The sequence below is a fragment of the Agelaius tricolor genome, unplaced genomic scaffold (genome assembly GCF_023055355.1).
Source record: "Agelaius tricolor isolate 1412-34295 unplaced genomic scaffold, bAgeTri1.0.p SCAF_1, whole genome shotgun sequence".
NCBI classification, from domain to species: Eukaryota; Metazoa; Chordata; class Aves; order Passeriformes; family Icteridae; genus Agelaius; species Agelaius tricolor.
Window position 1 is genome coordinate 56,369,179 of NW_027269261.1, and position 15,828 is coordinate 56,385,006.

Here is a 15,828-nt window from a genome sequence, read left to right on the forward strand (position 1 = left end):
CTTCTACATTAGGGCATGAAGGATTCTTTCAAAAGCAGGGTTGGTCTAAATATATTCTTCCCTTCTATCTAATCCATATGGGGAAACTTGCACACAAAAATTAAGTCTGAAAAAAATAATGCAGCTACAGAACCATTCAGAGCCAGGTTAATGACCAGAGAAAATTACTGATGTCCCCACTTTTTTGAAAAGAAAATTTCAAACTCAGTGAAATTTGGGTGAAATTCTCACTCTTCAAAGTGTTTAAACTCTAGCAGTTAGGGACACACACAAATTCAAGAGTCAGTTGACCTTCTTTTATAGACAAGCTTTACAAACTTCAGATAATTACTTGATTTAACTTAGTTCACTGGAGTGATGTGCAATAACTAGGACTGTAGTCCATTTTTTTACTCTCTAAGACTGTAAAAAACACTACTAAAAGGTGACAAGGGAAATAATAAAAAAGTGGTAGCTTGAACTTTTAAGGTTTTTTAGTAACTTTCTTATTTTTTTTTCCTTTAAGAGGAACATGAAGTTATTAATTTGTATATTAGTTTGCAAGTGCCTCAATTGTTCTTGTAATTCACACCACTGATGCTGAGGTGGTCTTTAGGGAAGGAAGATGCTTCCTTGCATTATTTTTGAAACTGTATAACATCAAAATGAGGAAATCAGGACAAGAAGATAAATAAATCTCATTTTCACTCTTGAAATGGCCTTGACTCCTGCTCCTTCAAGATGTGATGGAAAGAGGATTGATGTGCTTTGGCTTACCTGGGACCAGTTTTCTAGGACTAAGGGACAAGTGTTACTCTTCCAGTGTATTAGGAGTCTTACATAGGAAAGCTGTAGTCAGTACCTTATAGTCAGAGTGATTATATTAGCAGGAGATAAAAATGTAAGTCTGTCTGCCAAAACAGACTGGGGAATGTCAGCATTCTAGGAACATGCGTAATTAAGATCTGGATAGAACATATGCCTGGAAAATATTTATGTACTGTAGCTTAAAAATAAAAGTGGTGATTTTTACTTAATCTTAGCATCTTTTCACCCGTCTGACATACACCGGAAGTAAAGGTCAGCACAGACTTGCACACCATCAACCTGAATAATAAATTGTACCAAATTCCACTGTAATGGAGATACTAGGTACAGTCATCCATGGATTTTACCCCATGGAAATGTGTTTAGCACTGCTGTGTTAGCACTTTTTTAGCATCATATGTTACACTGCTTTGAGAAAGCTGCTTATTTTCTTCAAGGAGTCTTGTCAGATGGTAGACAAGATTAATCAGTAAAATATCTTTATTTAATTTTTGAAAACATTTCAGATAGCTCTTGATATCATTGTTATATAAGTTTTTTTGCTCTTTCAGGTGAAGTCTTGGAGGTTTTGGTTCAGGTTAACATGTCTGCATGGGTTTGGCAAAGGTGAAATCATGAGTCTGTCACACAATTCATGATAAAGCCTGTAGATTTTCAGACATGGCAGATTTTGTTTTAACAGGAGAACAGAGAAAAATTGTGATTGTTCTTGACTTCTAGTTTCCTTAGTTATAAACACATTTCTAAATTATCTACTAGAAAGCTGTTGTAACCTGACATAGCAACTGTCAAAGGTTTTAAATAGAAGGGTTTTAGATATATACTGGCAGAATTATTTTTAAGTACATTTTTCATGTTAAATAATATGGGTTTATGAACACACAAGATCTGATTCTCCTGCTTAAAATACATTGAACATGGACTTTATTTGAAACCTGGTTTAATCAAAATCACACTTGCCTGATTTTGTCTATTCTGGCATTCCAAACCTTGTATAGATATATGTAGGGGTATGCATTCCTTTATTTTGTAATCTGTAACTGGGGAGGGGTGAGATGTAACATAAATTACAGAACCATTCCAAACTCTACTTTTCTCTTCCTGTTTTAACACTGGTAATGCAAGATACAATGTGCTTGCGTAATGTAGAGCTATAATTCTGTATTGCACTTAAAGGAAATAACATTTCTGAAAGACATGTAAAAAAAGGTCAATTTCATTTGCCATAAGGGATAAGGAGGCATAAATGTCAGCGGCATAAATTTTTTACCAAAATATTTCCAGATAATTTATTCATCGCACTTTAACACATCACAGAGCTAAACCATCACTCACAAAGGAACAGAACTGTGTCACACTATGGAAAAGCAGCATCTCTTTGTGCAGTGTTTCCATGATCTTACTTTTTGGCAGTTGCAAAGGAGGTAAAGAAAAATTGAAGAATAAAGCAAAAGTTTTTCATCTGTTAAGGTGTAAGCTGTCTTACTGCAAAGGCTCAGTACAGGAACAATTGGATTTGATTTTTGTGGTGACATATATGGAGGAAAATTTCTGTTTTATTAAAACTATTCCACTTAGTCACTTAGTTTTGAGGGTAAAACAGTTTTCATTAAACAAGTTGTTAGTTACTCAGTTTCTGTATATTTTAAGTATCATATGCTAGTGATTTCCAGCAAGACAGCAAATGAGAAAACTTCAAATAACATTTCCTTGTGGAAAGTAAGTAAATCTGTATTTGAAATTATATACTCTGCTGTACCATTAAATTGAAAAGGTGACATTTTTATGCTGTTTTATAATTAGGGTATTTAAAATATTATTTTATAATGATGAAAATATGAATGGAGGAATAATGAAGTTAAATGTCATCAGTATCCTGATGTAATTTTACATAAATTATTGCTAATCATAATACCCATCTTTGTTTTATCTGTTACGATGTTTTTTTCTTTTCAGTCTGTTATTGAAAATAGTAAGTTCTTTGAGCAGTATGAAGTTACCTACCAGATCTTGAAACGAGCAGCTGAAATGTATGCCAAAGCAAATGGCTCAGGTAAAGGTCTATATTTCTTTGTCACTAGTATGTGGGCACCTGGTCCAGAGCAGCCTGCTGCTTCTGAATCTCCAGAGGAGAGGGGTGGTCATATTCAGACTTCCTCCTGGGAAAAGCCCGTTGTCCATGCTAACTCTTGGATTATTTCAGTGTTGTTAATTTGGGATAAAAAATTGTGATAGAAACCAGATTAGGGGTAGGGAAAATCGTGTTCTAGTGCCTGGAAATACTCCCTGGCTTCGCTTAATTTAAAAGAAAAAGACAACTGGGAGTTGGTCCCAGTATTGTAGTTGCAAAATCATCCTTTGGTTTATTGGAGGTAATTCATTAAGTTTGAAAACCTGCAAGAGGGACTCAAATGGTAGTTGCAGTATGGACATACATGAGAAAAAACATATAGCTGGTTCATCAGCTTCCTCCTGTCATTCTTGAATGCTGCTGGGTTCAGTGAGAATTCGAGGGCAATGTTTGACCTAGATAATTACAGACATGAGATCACTTTAATCATAGCACAATAATGTCTTTGGAGGATTTTTGCAGCTGGTGCTGAGGGGGGGAGGAAATGGATACTTTTGTTTGTTGTGAAATTTAAATTGATAGTGACATCCAAGTTTTACAAAAGTAAACATTTTTCCAAGGTATTCTTACAAATAACAAAATCAGAGACTTATTCAATACTATTAATAAAATCCAGTAGCAAATTCTGTTCTAAAGAACAAGTACTAACATATATGAATTCAGCAATAGCAGTTCAAATTGGCTAAAAACTCTTTAAAACAAATATATTCTGCATCTTTTCTGAAGTCTCAGCATTTGCTTGCCCTTTTTTTCTTCTCTCTGTTTGTTTTCCACTGGAATGAGGACACATTTTTTCCTTTCTTGCCATGTGGAAAATGCTAAAAGTTAAATGGCAAAAATTAACAGGAGTTTGGTTTCAAAGTCAATGGCAGGAAGATCAGAAGTTCATTCCATACTTTTCAATGTAGACATAATATGTGTTTTTATATTATGCAACTCCCATTTACTGCTATTTTTAAGTCAAGTCTGTCTCTTGACTTCTTTTATTGCAGATTTGAAATGGACACCACACACAATATGCAGTGTTACTGTTTTAATTTAACACTCATTTTATGTACTTTCCTAAGTCTTTAATTCACACATTTAATTTCTCAGTCATGATCTTGTGCTAAAATTGGGCTATGAGCTGAACATTCGTATTTAAAAGCCTACTGAAATAGAAGTTACATTAAAATAACATTCCCTGATGACAGTGAATAAGCATGATATAAAATTAATCTTTACAGAAATGGTAATGAAACAAAATAATCAATGTCTTTCCTGTATTTCAGTGGAAGAAGTTGAGAATGTGATGAAATTCATGAGTGACACCACAGCTCAGTGGAGGAACCTCTCAGTAGAGGTGAGAAGTGTAAGAAGCATGCTGGAAGAAGTAATTGCTAATTGGGACAGATACAGCAGCACTGTGGCAGGTCTGCAAGCTTGGCTTGAAGATGCTGAAAAAATGCTGAATCAGCCTGAACATTCCAAAAAGGTATGTGCTAGTAGCATCTTCATATGGCTGTTTTGTAAATTGTGAAACACTGGAATTTTTTTTTTTGCGTTTGCTTAGGTTTTGCTCCGACTTTGACATTCTGTCTTCATTCAACACAGGAGATTCAGTGTTTGCTTGTATAGCATCTAGAGACAAATATATGTGTACCCAAGTATATACATATATATATATACACATACACGAATATATTCACAATGGAGAAAGCCTCATCTGTGGTACCATGGCTAGAGGCATCTTTGACATGAATATAGGGCAGCAGTATTGCTCAGAGATGGGAATGTTGCATGATTAATTCAAAGGCAAATACAGCTCTTAGCACCAAAGTGAGTAATCATGGGTTACCTATAAAGACATTTCCCCTGACTTTTCTAGATGACAGATTTCAGTACTCATAACTTTCAAAGAGCAGTGTTATTAATATGTGTTGTTATATTTGATGGCAGATTAATTAACCCATTTCCCTGGCATTTCATAAATCTTTTAGACAATTGATTTTTGGGGACCTGAAGTTATAAAGATAGTTCTTCTGGTTAGTTTGGTTTTTTTTCCTGTTGTAATGTTAGAGTACTGAGGCACTGAGATTTAGGTTTGTAAACCTTCAATAATAACCTGGAATGACTTGAATAGTCCTGCGTTTAATAGGTGCTGAATTTGCACCTGATCCCAATGTAGCAGCTATATAGCTCTTCACACTCAAGTAGGGTTCTCATGGGCTGTAAGAGGGCAAACTGACATCAGTTCAGGAATGAGCATTTCATGTTATGTGAAAAAACAGCAGACTTTTTTTTTAAGTTTGTTAGTTCAAACTGATGTAAATTAATGGAATACACTTTTTAAATAAAATAAAACAGTGAAAAAAACAGTCTGGCATAATATAGATTCAAAAAATTGTTACTTGGCAGGAAGGATGACTTCTGCTGATCAGGGTGATCTTAGATACTATGTATGTTTTATGTAAGTAACTGGACAATTATTAAAATGAAATATTCTTAAATCCATGCATATGAATAAAATCAAAACATTTACTTTTCTGTTTGGATGTATAACTTTATCTTCAAAGATTTTCAAAGCAGAAATTTGAACATGCCCATACAGTACATACTTGCTTTTAGTTTCTAACGTAAATCCAACAAGTAATTCTTTTCATTCTGATACATAATTTCAAAAATTCAAGAAATCTTGTTGAAAACCTTAGACATGAAGCTTTATTCTTCCCAAAATGCTAATTTTTTTTCTTAAAAATACATTGCCTCAAACTGTTAAAGGTAACTGCGTGGTAGCATCTGTCTGTAGACTGAGATACATATTTTAAAAGTTCTACTTTTAATGTTGATTTAAGCTCTCCACAGCAATCATATTCACTTAGATAGTTCCCAGGATAGGTCTGATTTAGCAGTTTTAATATTTGATTATTAAAACCAAAATCAATTCTTATAGTGGTTTGTAAAATTAATAGTTTTACAGCCATGAAGAAAAATCATCTGGAATACCATGTGAAAGATGATAACTATTGTCTGGAATGTGGCGTCAAACATTTTTAACATTTCAAAATATTTTTTCTGTAAAGTCACAAAGATATCAGTAATATCATACAAAGTTACCCATTTCCATACCATACCTGTGTTACTTAAGGCCTCTATATTCTATCCTAGGCAGAGACCACAGTAGCCCTTCATCATGCTGTCATGATTTTGTCTTCTTTGCATTATCTCTGCATCGTTTCCAGACCAGCATGTTTTATTTGGAAAAGAAAGTGCCATGTTGACTTTCTCATTGGCTTCAGTTTTCAGAAACCTTATTGTCAATCTATAATACTGAAGATTTTGCAAAAAAAATACCAGTATGCTTGGATTTTTCAAACTGTTCCTTCTACAGCTCCTTTGTTTACTTCCACTACCTCCTAAGCACTTTCCATAATTTCACTCTAACTGCATCCTCCCACACTTTTCTCACACAGCTGTATCCAAAAGGTTTTAGAGAGCTTCTAGATCTCATCTAGCGACTTCCTTAAAAAGAGGTGCATTGTTTTAATTGAGAATGAGGTGTGCTTCCCAAACTTATTTAAAATTAACACGTCTTAGGTTGGCTTCTGAAATGGAGAGCCTCCCCAGCCAGGTCTGCAGAAGGTAATGGGTTGTGGGAATAAGGTGCGGAAACAAGGATGTGAGTAGTCCACTCCACATGCTTTTTTTCTTCTTGCCCTCTAATGAGCCTGACCATTGGAAAGCTGACCAGTGCCAGATTCAGTAGACTATTTCTTTTGGATGTGCTCATAAAGATTAGCCTTTGTACAAAGGAAGGGGGTTGCTCCACTGCAAGTGAAAAAAGCTTCAAACTGCAGATGCAGTTTACTGAGCTGATTAAATTTTTTCACTGATATTTTAGTACAGAGCACCTGAATCCTATTGATCTCAGCTTTAAGGAACTGAAACACTGTGTGCTGTTCAATTCTCTCTTCAATATATTTGACCAGTATACAACCACGTGACTTTTTCTTTACAGTTGCATCTGAACTTCTTTTATATGGGGGTGGGTTCTGACAAATACAGTTTCAGAACTGTAGCACTGAAATTTGGGGTGGCTGACAGTGTGGTTGGATAGGAATTTTTCTTATGTACCATTGAGCAAAGGACTGTATTGGACTGTCACATGGAAGGTGAATGGTTTTGGAATTATAGGGTTGATATAATTGATATATATATTTTGTTTATGACTATCAATATAGATTGATAGTCGTAAACAAAATGCATCACTGCCCCTCCTAAATCTGAGGATCAGGTAGCTTGAATCCTTCTGATTACTCCTTCTCCCCTGAAGGAAGGCACCCTCATGATCCAGTCTGTTTGGATCAGACTGTGCTATTCATTGAATTATGCATTGTTTGGGAGAAGGGTACTGGGGACAAGCCAAAACCATGTCAGAGAAGATGTGGACAACCATGAGACAGTGCTTGAGTCCTGTTTTGTTTATAGATATAGGTGGAGCCATAGAGCCCAGGGATACCTGCCTTAGGAACAGTTGCCCACTGTCAGGAACAGAGAAAAGGAGGGAATTGGTCTTTGTCTTCTCTACCAGTTTCTGTGTACATACCTGCCTACAAGATGCGTATGGTTTATTAGGCTGTCTCAGTGAAGGGGACAAAATCAGTGACAACCATCTCTTTCCCCTCTGTGCTCACCTGCTCTGAGATAGGAGGAAGCAGTGATTAAAAAAAAAATCAGTCTTCAAAGGCCTTGTTAGAGGCCAGACCTTGGAAAGCTGCATGTGGTTCACAGGAGGGGAAGGACCACTCCACAGCTTGTATATGGCTGGGTTACTGTCAGCCCACACTGTTTAAGGACAACACAGAAAATACTTGAGTCCTAACAGCATTTTCAATTATGGATTTTTCTCTTAAGGAGGAGTTTCATTGGTTTAACTGAAGTCACTCACGGGAGTAAAATGAGCTGTAAGTAAACTGGCAGTAATTTTTAATTCCACAGGTTATATTCACAGACATTAAAATGCTGTTGTGGCATATTTGATGTGAAGAGTACCAGGAGATAATTGCTCAACAAGATTTTATCAAGTCATGAGTGGGTGATTAAATTTTAGGTTTATGATTTAAGATAAAGACTAATTGAAAAGGTTTTGGAACTGTTTTTATTTTCTTCCTCAGGATTTCTTTCGGCACTTACCTCATTGGATCCAACAGCACACAGCCATGAACGATGCTGGTAATTTTCTAATTGAAACATGTGATGAGACCATTTCCAGAGACCTTAAACAGCAGCTTTTATTGCTAAATGGAAGATGGAGAGAATTGTTTATGCAAGTTAAGCAGGTAGGTGATTTTGCCCTTGTCACTTTAAATATTTACTTTGTCATTTCCAGGGAAGCAAGACATATTGCCCTGTTGGCAGGACTATAGGACAGCTTTCTAAAGTGCCTAACTGTTCATCAGTATTTAAATTAGAAATTACTCCATGACAGTAATTTATTGTATTTGGGCTCTTCTTTTATTTAGCTTTTTGGTTTTACAGCTGGTTGGGGGCTAGTGAGGGGACATTCTTAACTAAGCTGTAGTTTTTCATCATAGTCACCTGTCTTGACACAGTAAATGTTATTGATACATAACTTCTGTTCTACAAAGAAAGTTACTTTTTCAGTACCTATTGCTACTGTAAAAGCTCTGTGAAGCTAAACAGTGAACATGGAGAAAATTACTATTTTCACTACTCTTTAAAGAAAGCTCCTTCAAATTATTGTATGGCAACCATAAGCAAGGACAATAATTAATTTAATTAATTGAATTTTTTTCCCCATTTTGGTCAGACTTTACTTCTATCTTGCCTACAAGCAGGCTCTTATAGTAAACGAATAAACCTATCCTTTACCTCATGTAAGAGATTCAGCTGATACAAAAAGAGTTGTGGTTTCTATATTTGCTCTTCAGAAACCAAAGAGAAGATGTGATCTTAATTACACAGAACTATTTCATAGCTCATAAACGCGTTAGAAAATATCTTTGTTCTAGTCAATATACATCAATCTATATTGTCCCCTTTCAGTGATTTTTAAATAGCAGTTGCCTGTTTGAAGGTACTGAATCTGTTTCCTTTACTGGCATTATTATCTCCTATGCAGTCAAGTTAAAAGGAAAAGCAGAAAATGATTGTCTCTCTTCTATTGTAATTTTTCCAGACTGTTGACAAGAATGTTCTCAAGCTTTACTTGCTGATGCTATTTAGGGTGATTCACTGATGTAAATGTCTCTTCCACTACTTAATGCAGCTTCTTTCATATGCTGGCTATGTGGGGTTTTTTTTCTCGCAGACTTTTTCACCATTTCTGTCACACAGCTCTTTCTACTTTCTAAGGCATGGGCTTCCCCTTCCCCCAGCCAGCATTCCTTCATTAAGATTTCCCTTATTCTTTAGCTTTTCTAGACTTTTCATGTTTTATTCTCTTTGCTGAATTTTCAAAATTGATGTTGTAGGTAGTGAGAAATTAATTGAACTGTTGATTCTAGGGTAGAAACAAACGAGTCTGGTATTCCCCAGACCTTAAAAGAGGCTGATCTCCTGTATGGGTGACCTTTGTCTTAACGTCATTACTATTGAAACTAATGCAGATGATGAATTTAGATTGCTTTCTATTATATTGTATTTCATTGAATGGAATATTTCCAGCAAACAATTGCACTGAAAGCATGCTAATTCTCTTAAATAATTACTTATTTGCTAGGTATGTAATTTGGTCTAATTTGGATTGGGGTTTTTTGTTTTGTTTGGTTTTTTTTTTGTTGTTGTTGTTGTTTTGTTTTGTATTTTTTCCTTTCTCCTTTTTAGTATGCTCGAGCAGATGAACTGGACAAAATGAGGAAGGAGTATGTGGATGGTGTGGCCCATCTGACAGCTTTTATTGATGGAAGCAATGCAAAATTTTCAGTCCCTGTAGAAGTGTCCTTTCATGATGTCAAAATGTTTGTGCAAGATTTAGAAGTAAGTGTCTGCCATTCGTTTCTTTCTTCCTCCTTCAAAAGAAAGAAAATTGCAACTGTTTAATTCTGATAGCATAAATTTATTAATTTATTTCAGTATGCATTCCCATTATTAATTGGGGTTTTTATCAGTGGTGCTTTTTTTTTTTGGCATGGTTTCAGCTATATCTAAAAAATATATAGTTGTATTCTATTATTGACATTTTTAGAGAAAATTTCCAAAACACTCTCTCAGTAGGTATTTCTTTCTTTTTAGTTTCAAATCATATTCAGGTGAGTTGATTGATACTCTTTGGCTCCGTTTTCATGGATTTGAAATATGATCCAGGGACAAAATTAATTTACAATTAGAATATATATCATTCATCATTCTTTTATCTCCCATGAACACATAAATACTGTTGTTGAAATATTTTTGAAACACTTCTTTCAGAATATCAAGCAGAAATTGCCGGCAATGGAAGCTCAGTACAAAGCGGTTACAAGGACAGTGCAACTTATTACAAAAGAAGTTTCCCAAGAGGAAGCCAATGAAATGCTGGGAACTTTGACAAGGCTCAAAGAGCAGCTGGGCAAGGTTGCAGAATGCTTTTTTTTACTACAAATTGTAGAGTGTTGTAATAATGAATAGTAGGGTCCTGTACATAAATTCTCACAGATATGCGTTTGAACAAGTACATGGTTGTAACAGTAGGTTGATTCAGGGTGGAGGAGGTGTTGCTTCTCTTAAATGCTAAGACTACCATCCTTAAATTTAATACTCTTTTCATTAAGGAGTAATTCAAGATCAGGACTGCTCTATCTTAAAAATGAGTAGGTAACAACTATATAAACCTACATGCAGAAAAAGCTGCTATTTACTGAATTTTACAACTGTTTCAATAGCTGTTTTTCTTGACCAAAAGGTTAAGGAGTATTCCAGTGCCCTGCTGTATGAATGCCAACGTCTCCTGTCTCCACTGGAAGAACTGGAGAAACAAATCACACATTTTTATGAATCTCTTGAAAAAGTAAATGAAATAATTTCTATCCTGGATCCTGAAGCACAACCAACAACTGTTCTTAAACAAAAAGCCCAAGTAAGTTTCAAAAGCATCTCATGAAGGTCTGCTGCCTCTGAGTATTTGCAATCATCTTTCTAAGAATTTGGATTGTAACTCTGTAAGCTGAGCAGATATTCAGGCAACAGATGTAGCTTTATCCTAAAGTCAGCTAGGCATAAATACAAAAAAAAATTTGAAACTTTTGATCCTATCTAGTGTCCTCGTTTAAATCCAAGAAGTAAACATAAGACTTTTTTTTTTTTTAATCTAGTGGAATTTGGACTGAAATACAAGAACTACATTGGTTTTTTTATTTAAGCAGATGAAAAATCAAGATCAGAAACTTCTTTAAGTTTCCTTGGACTATTATTGAAGTTTTTTAAAGGCTTGGAAAAGTGCTTTATTTGAAATTAATTGCAGTATAGCATTAACTTTTCTTAATGGCTAATAAGCATTTGTTTTTGGAGGAGTTCAGAGCTAGTCAGAACTTGAAAAGTTAAAATCAAAGTAGGATTTTTAAAACATTTTTTCAGCCTGTACTATTTCATGCATGTTTTTTTTTTCCTCTCTTTTTAAAAGTATATTTCTCATGACTTAATGTAATTTATAATGAAATCTGAATTCCAAAAGCTGATATGAAGGATTAATTTGTTGAAAGGCAAGGAAGGAGCTAATGTACAGCTTAGCAGGAGCTAAGCTTTCTGCTACTGAGAGCTGTCATTCCTATGTCACTGTTGGTTATTTTCAATTATACTATAAATATAGAAATACCATAAAATTAAATCACAGAATAATGTATTGACCTGCGATGTATTGACAATGTAGATCAATAGACCTCCATTCTCTACCCAAAGGGTTTGAATACATATCTGTATTTTGTTTTGTGAATAGCTAGAAATCTATTTGGGTACAACAGTTCACATCCAAGGAGAAAGTTGTGTCATCTGTGTTATTCCATGTAATATTTTGTGTAGTCTCTTTGTGATAGTCCTGTGACCTCATCTCTTTTGTCTTTACTTTCAAAAAGCATCTTCCTGTTATTTTGCCAAACCTTTTTCCTCTTTGTTCCTGGCCAGGGTAGATATGTTTTTTTTTTCTTTCAGGATTTGGTAGCTTATCAAGAAAACTGCAAGAAAGATGTGTCCCTAATTGAGAGAAATAGTCAGAGTATCCTTCAGTGTGTGGCTTCAACTGAAGTGTTAAAGCATTTTCATCAGTCAACATTTCAGAAGAAAGTTACACAAGTTCAGATTACTTTTCAGGTAAAAATGCCGTACCTTGGTGCATATTTCTGAAAATTTGTTCATGTGCAGCTGATCCATCCTACTGTACCTACATTTCATCACTCTGTAGCTACTGTCCTGGATAGCTCACCTCTCTGATGTCAAGTCATCAACTAAAGATTTGTCTTTATCATGTAATAAGGGGTCAGGGGATTGACAGTCATGTTCTCCATGCACTTATTCAGAGGTGAGCCTGCCACAGAGGAACCCAGGATTTAAGAGAACTTTCACATGCCTCAGGGCCCTTTGGATTGAGGAACCTGAAATCCTACTCTTAGGGCTGCACTGTTTGCTGTTTCTCCTGACTTTATTATCTTGGCTTATCATCTGCTTCTATATTCCCACACATCCCCTTTCACACAAAGCATGGAAGATGGAAACTTGCACATGCCACTATTGCTGGACTTTTTATTTCCTCAGAAAATGCAGTGGACTGTGAATATAGAAATCTGAAAATCTATTTCATTTGATAATCCAAAGATGTGGCCTTTGACCTATATTTCCCCTTACCTGTTGTTATCAGTTGCTACTGCTGTTTTTGGGGCCGTTTGGCACCAATGTAGAAATAACTGTTTAAGTTTAGCTTATTGTAGCAAAAGCAGATGCACTTGTAACTTGGTAAAATTACCATGTTCAACATTAATTACTCTGTTTCTATAGGGCTGGGCTGTGGCTTATCTCTTTTGTGTTGGAAAATAAACCTAAAAACTAGGGTATAATCATACAAAGTGTGTCAGACTGGAAACTGGCAGTTTTTCATGTAAAGAGTACAACCCTATACAATTCTATTACTATGCAGATATTTTTATCAGAAAACTTTGAAAAGATTTAGCAAGATGTTTTAGTTGAGAATGAAAGGTTTGATTAGCTGGGTAAACTCACCAATATTCCTTACACTGAGGTTTGTAATCAGTGAGGATGGTGAAGTGGATGTACAGTAGGCAGTGATGCAAGTACCTTGCAGCAGTTCAAGTGCTGAACTGTTCATTTCTCCTGGTAAGTTTTCTTACTTGCCCATGAAATTGGAGACACTGGATATTGCAGTGCACAGGGATGGACTAAAAAGCAGACTAATGGAAGAGCTGTGACTAGGGTTGCAAAATGAGGATTTCAGCAGCTAAACCACAAAATTTGCTGTCTTCTAAGCAGCTTTGTTCCCAGTTGCTTATCTGATGTACTGGTGTGATAATCATACAAACCTCTTCCAGGTCAGAAGAACTGTAGCATGGAACTGGTTGGATCCATGGGTAAAAACCACACCCTCACTTTGAGTCATTTTAGGGGAGATAGTTTGGTGCTAGGAAAAGTGGAATGGCAAGCTTCTGATGATATCAGGTGCTTTACGTTTGAAAGCAGGATTTAGGAAAAAAACTCAGTAATCAAATGGCAGAGGCATTCTGAAAATATCAGAGACATGTAATCTCCTAATTTTTATTTGAATGATGACATTAGCACAAGCCTCTGTATTAAAAATAGGGAAAATGGGATGATGAGAGGGAGAAGCATGGTGAAAATCATATATTTAAAAGAGTGAAACAAATTAAATGCATGTTTTGTAAGGTCATGGTAAAAGAGAGCGAATAAAACTCAGTGTGAAAGTACCAGCTCATTTTCTTTGCTTGTGACTCAGAATATGGTCAGGAAAGCTGGTGAGTGGAGAAAAAACATAGAAGCAAATAGCCGTTTGATGAAGAAGTTTGAGGAGTCTAGAGCAGAACTGGAGAAAGTAATACAGATTGCCAATTGTTGCTTAAAAGAAAAAGGAAATCCTGAAGAGCTTCTCAGGAAACATAGCGTGAGTAAATTCTCTGACCTTCCTCATGGAAATCTTTGAGTGCATGACATAAAAGCCTGTTTAATTCTAAAATTGGTGTGGATTTCTTGCACGTGTCGAAGTTATACAGATCAGATCAAACTAATGTTAATATTGAAAAACAAAAAAGGAAATTATCAGCTCACTTACTGATGTAAGATTGCATGTAAGCAACCAGAAGGTGAAAAAACCTAGAGTGGGGTTTTCAGTAAACCATTGAGAGTTAGAACATTATATTTGAAAATCTAACACATCCACTGCTCTGTTTTTAGATTAGTATCTGTTTCTGTATTATAACCGTAACATATGCATGTAACTTTGAAATGTCTTCTTGTTAAAATGCCATCTCAGTGTACTGGCTGAGAATAAATTAATTTGCTGGACTTTAAGTGGCTAGAAATAGTTACTTCCTTTATTTAAATATCAGTTCTTTAATGGAACAGAAATACCATTGAAACTTAGAGAGTGTATTAGGGAACTTCATGTTGGCATATCAATATCCAGCTTCATCTTCTCACTTTCTGCCACCACTTCAGGAATTTTTTAACCAGTTGGATCAGAGAGTCCTAAATGCTTTTCTAAAAGCTTGTGATGAACTAACTGATATCCTCCCAGAACAAGAGCAGCACAGCCTGCAGGAAGCTGTGAGGAAACTCCATAGGCAGTGGAAGGTTAGTGAATGGCATCTCTGGATATTGTCAGTCTTTAGTTTTGGAAAGTTTCTGAATGACCTGTATATTGAAAAAAATTAAAATGAAAGAAAACAAAATAGTTTGTATTATTTGGCTTCTCATACAATTGGGGGGAAAAAAAAGGGGGAAAAGTATTTTACAATATTAGATACCTCTACTCCTACAAATAGCCTCTTGAAAAAACCCTGTTTAGTAAATTCAAGGAATGTGATAAATTAATTATAAAACCCTTTTTATTTAATTATTTCTCCCCAGCTATATACAGCCATAATGATACCTGTCTTGAGTACATGTGCTAGCATTTTTTCCTTTATGCTGATGTTGGATAATTACAGTTACTTTCCTGACCAAACAAATTTGTCAGACATCAGACCATCAGCCTAAATTGTGTCTTATGCCAAAGACTCAAATAACTGAACTAACTTTACTCACCACCTATGGAATTTTTTATCTGCTACAATATGTTGCTGGTCAAAGTTGGAGTGATGGACGAGGGGTCTCACTAGCAAGCAGGCAGAAACCTATGGAAGCAGTTGTGAATACTATTTTATACAGGAAATATTTGCTATGTCTTGCCCAGAATGAAGATTTCTCTGTAATGTGCCCTATACACACACATTTTGGCACACAACTGATGACATTTTGATAAATCTAAGGCATTGGTAACAAAGTAGATATGAACAAACCCCTATCTGTTCATGAACATATATGTTTTATTTTCTATATTATCAGGTTTTAGACTATTTATTTGTAGCAAATTTACATGGAAGTAGTGGGAGTAGTGTTTTATCTCTGTGCTTCTTTATTGCCCCTGTGGGTGTGTAGGATCTTCAAACAGAAGCCCCTTATCATTTGATCCACTTGAAAATTGAAGTACAGAAAAGCAAGTTCCTGGTGACGGTGGAGGAGTGCAAAGCTGAACTAGCTCGACAGAACAAGGTGTTATCCAGAGAAGGCAATGAAAGAATGATCAAGGAACACATGGTATGAGTTCCATGCCTCCAGGGGGGTGTTTGCAGAAATACATTTCAATGTCAGTAATAAACAGAAGTTATGACTAACTCTTCAGCCAACAAACTCTT

General features: G+C 35.5%; 1 protein-coding gene across 19 annotated transcripts in view; it reads left to right on the forward strand.

The window, feature by feature from the left end:
- The window catches only part of SYNE1 (spectrin repeat containing nuclear envelope protein 1), a 289,195-nt gene that overhangs the window by 83,114 nt on the left and 190,253 nt on the right, over positions 1-15,828 (forward strand). For all 19 annotated transcript variants that reach the window (XM_071435338.1, XM_071435390.1, XM_071435430.1 and 16 more), the window contains 10 exons: positions 2,764-2,860; positions 4,210-4,412; positions 8,092-8,256; positions 9,764-9,916; positions 10,349-10,492; positions 10,821-10,994; positions 12,062-12,220; positions 13,872-14,036; positions 14,591-14,725; positions 15,572-15,730. In XM_071435338.1, coding sequence (XP_071291439.1) covers positions 2,764-2,860; positions 4,210-4,412; positions 8,092-8,256; positions 9,764-9,916; positions 10,349-10,492; positions 10,821-10,994; positions 12,062-12,220; positions 13,872-14,036; positions 14,591-14,725; positions 15,572-15,730 — 1,554 coding nt within the window. The remainder of the gene's footprint in view (positions 1-2,763; positions 2,861-4,209; positions 4,413-8,091; positions 8,257-9,763; positions 9,917-10,348; positions 10,493-10,820; positions 10,995-12,061; positions 12,221-13,871; positions 14,037-14,590; positions 14,726-15,571; positions 15,731-15,828) is intronic.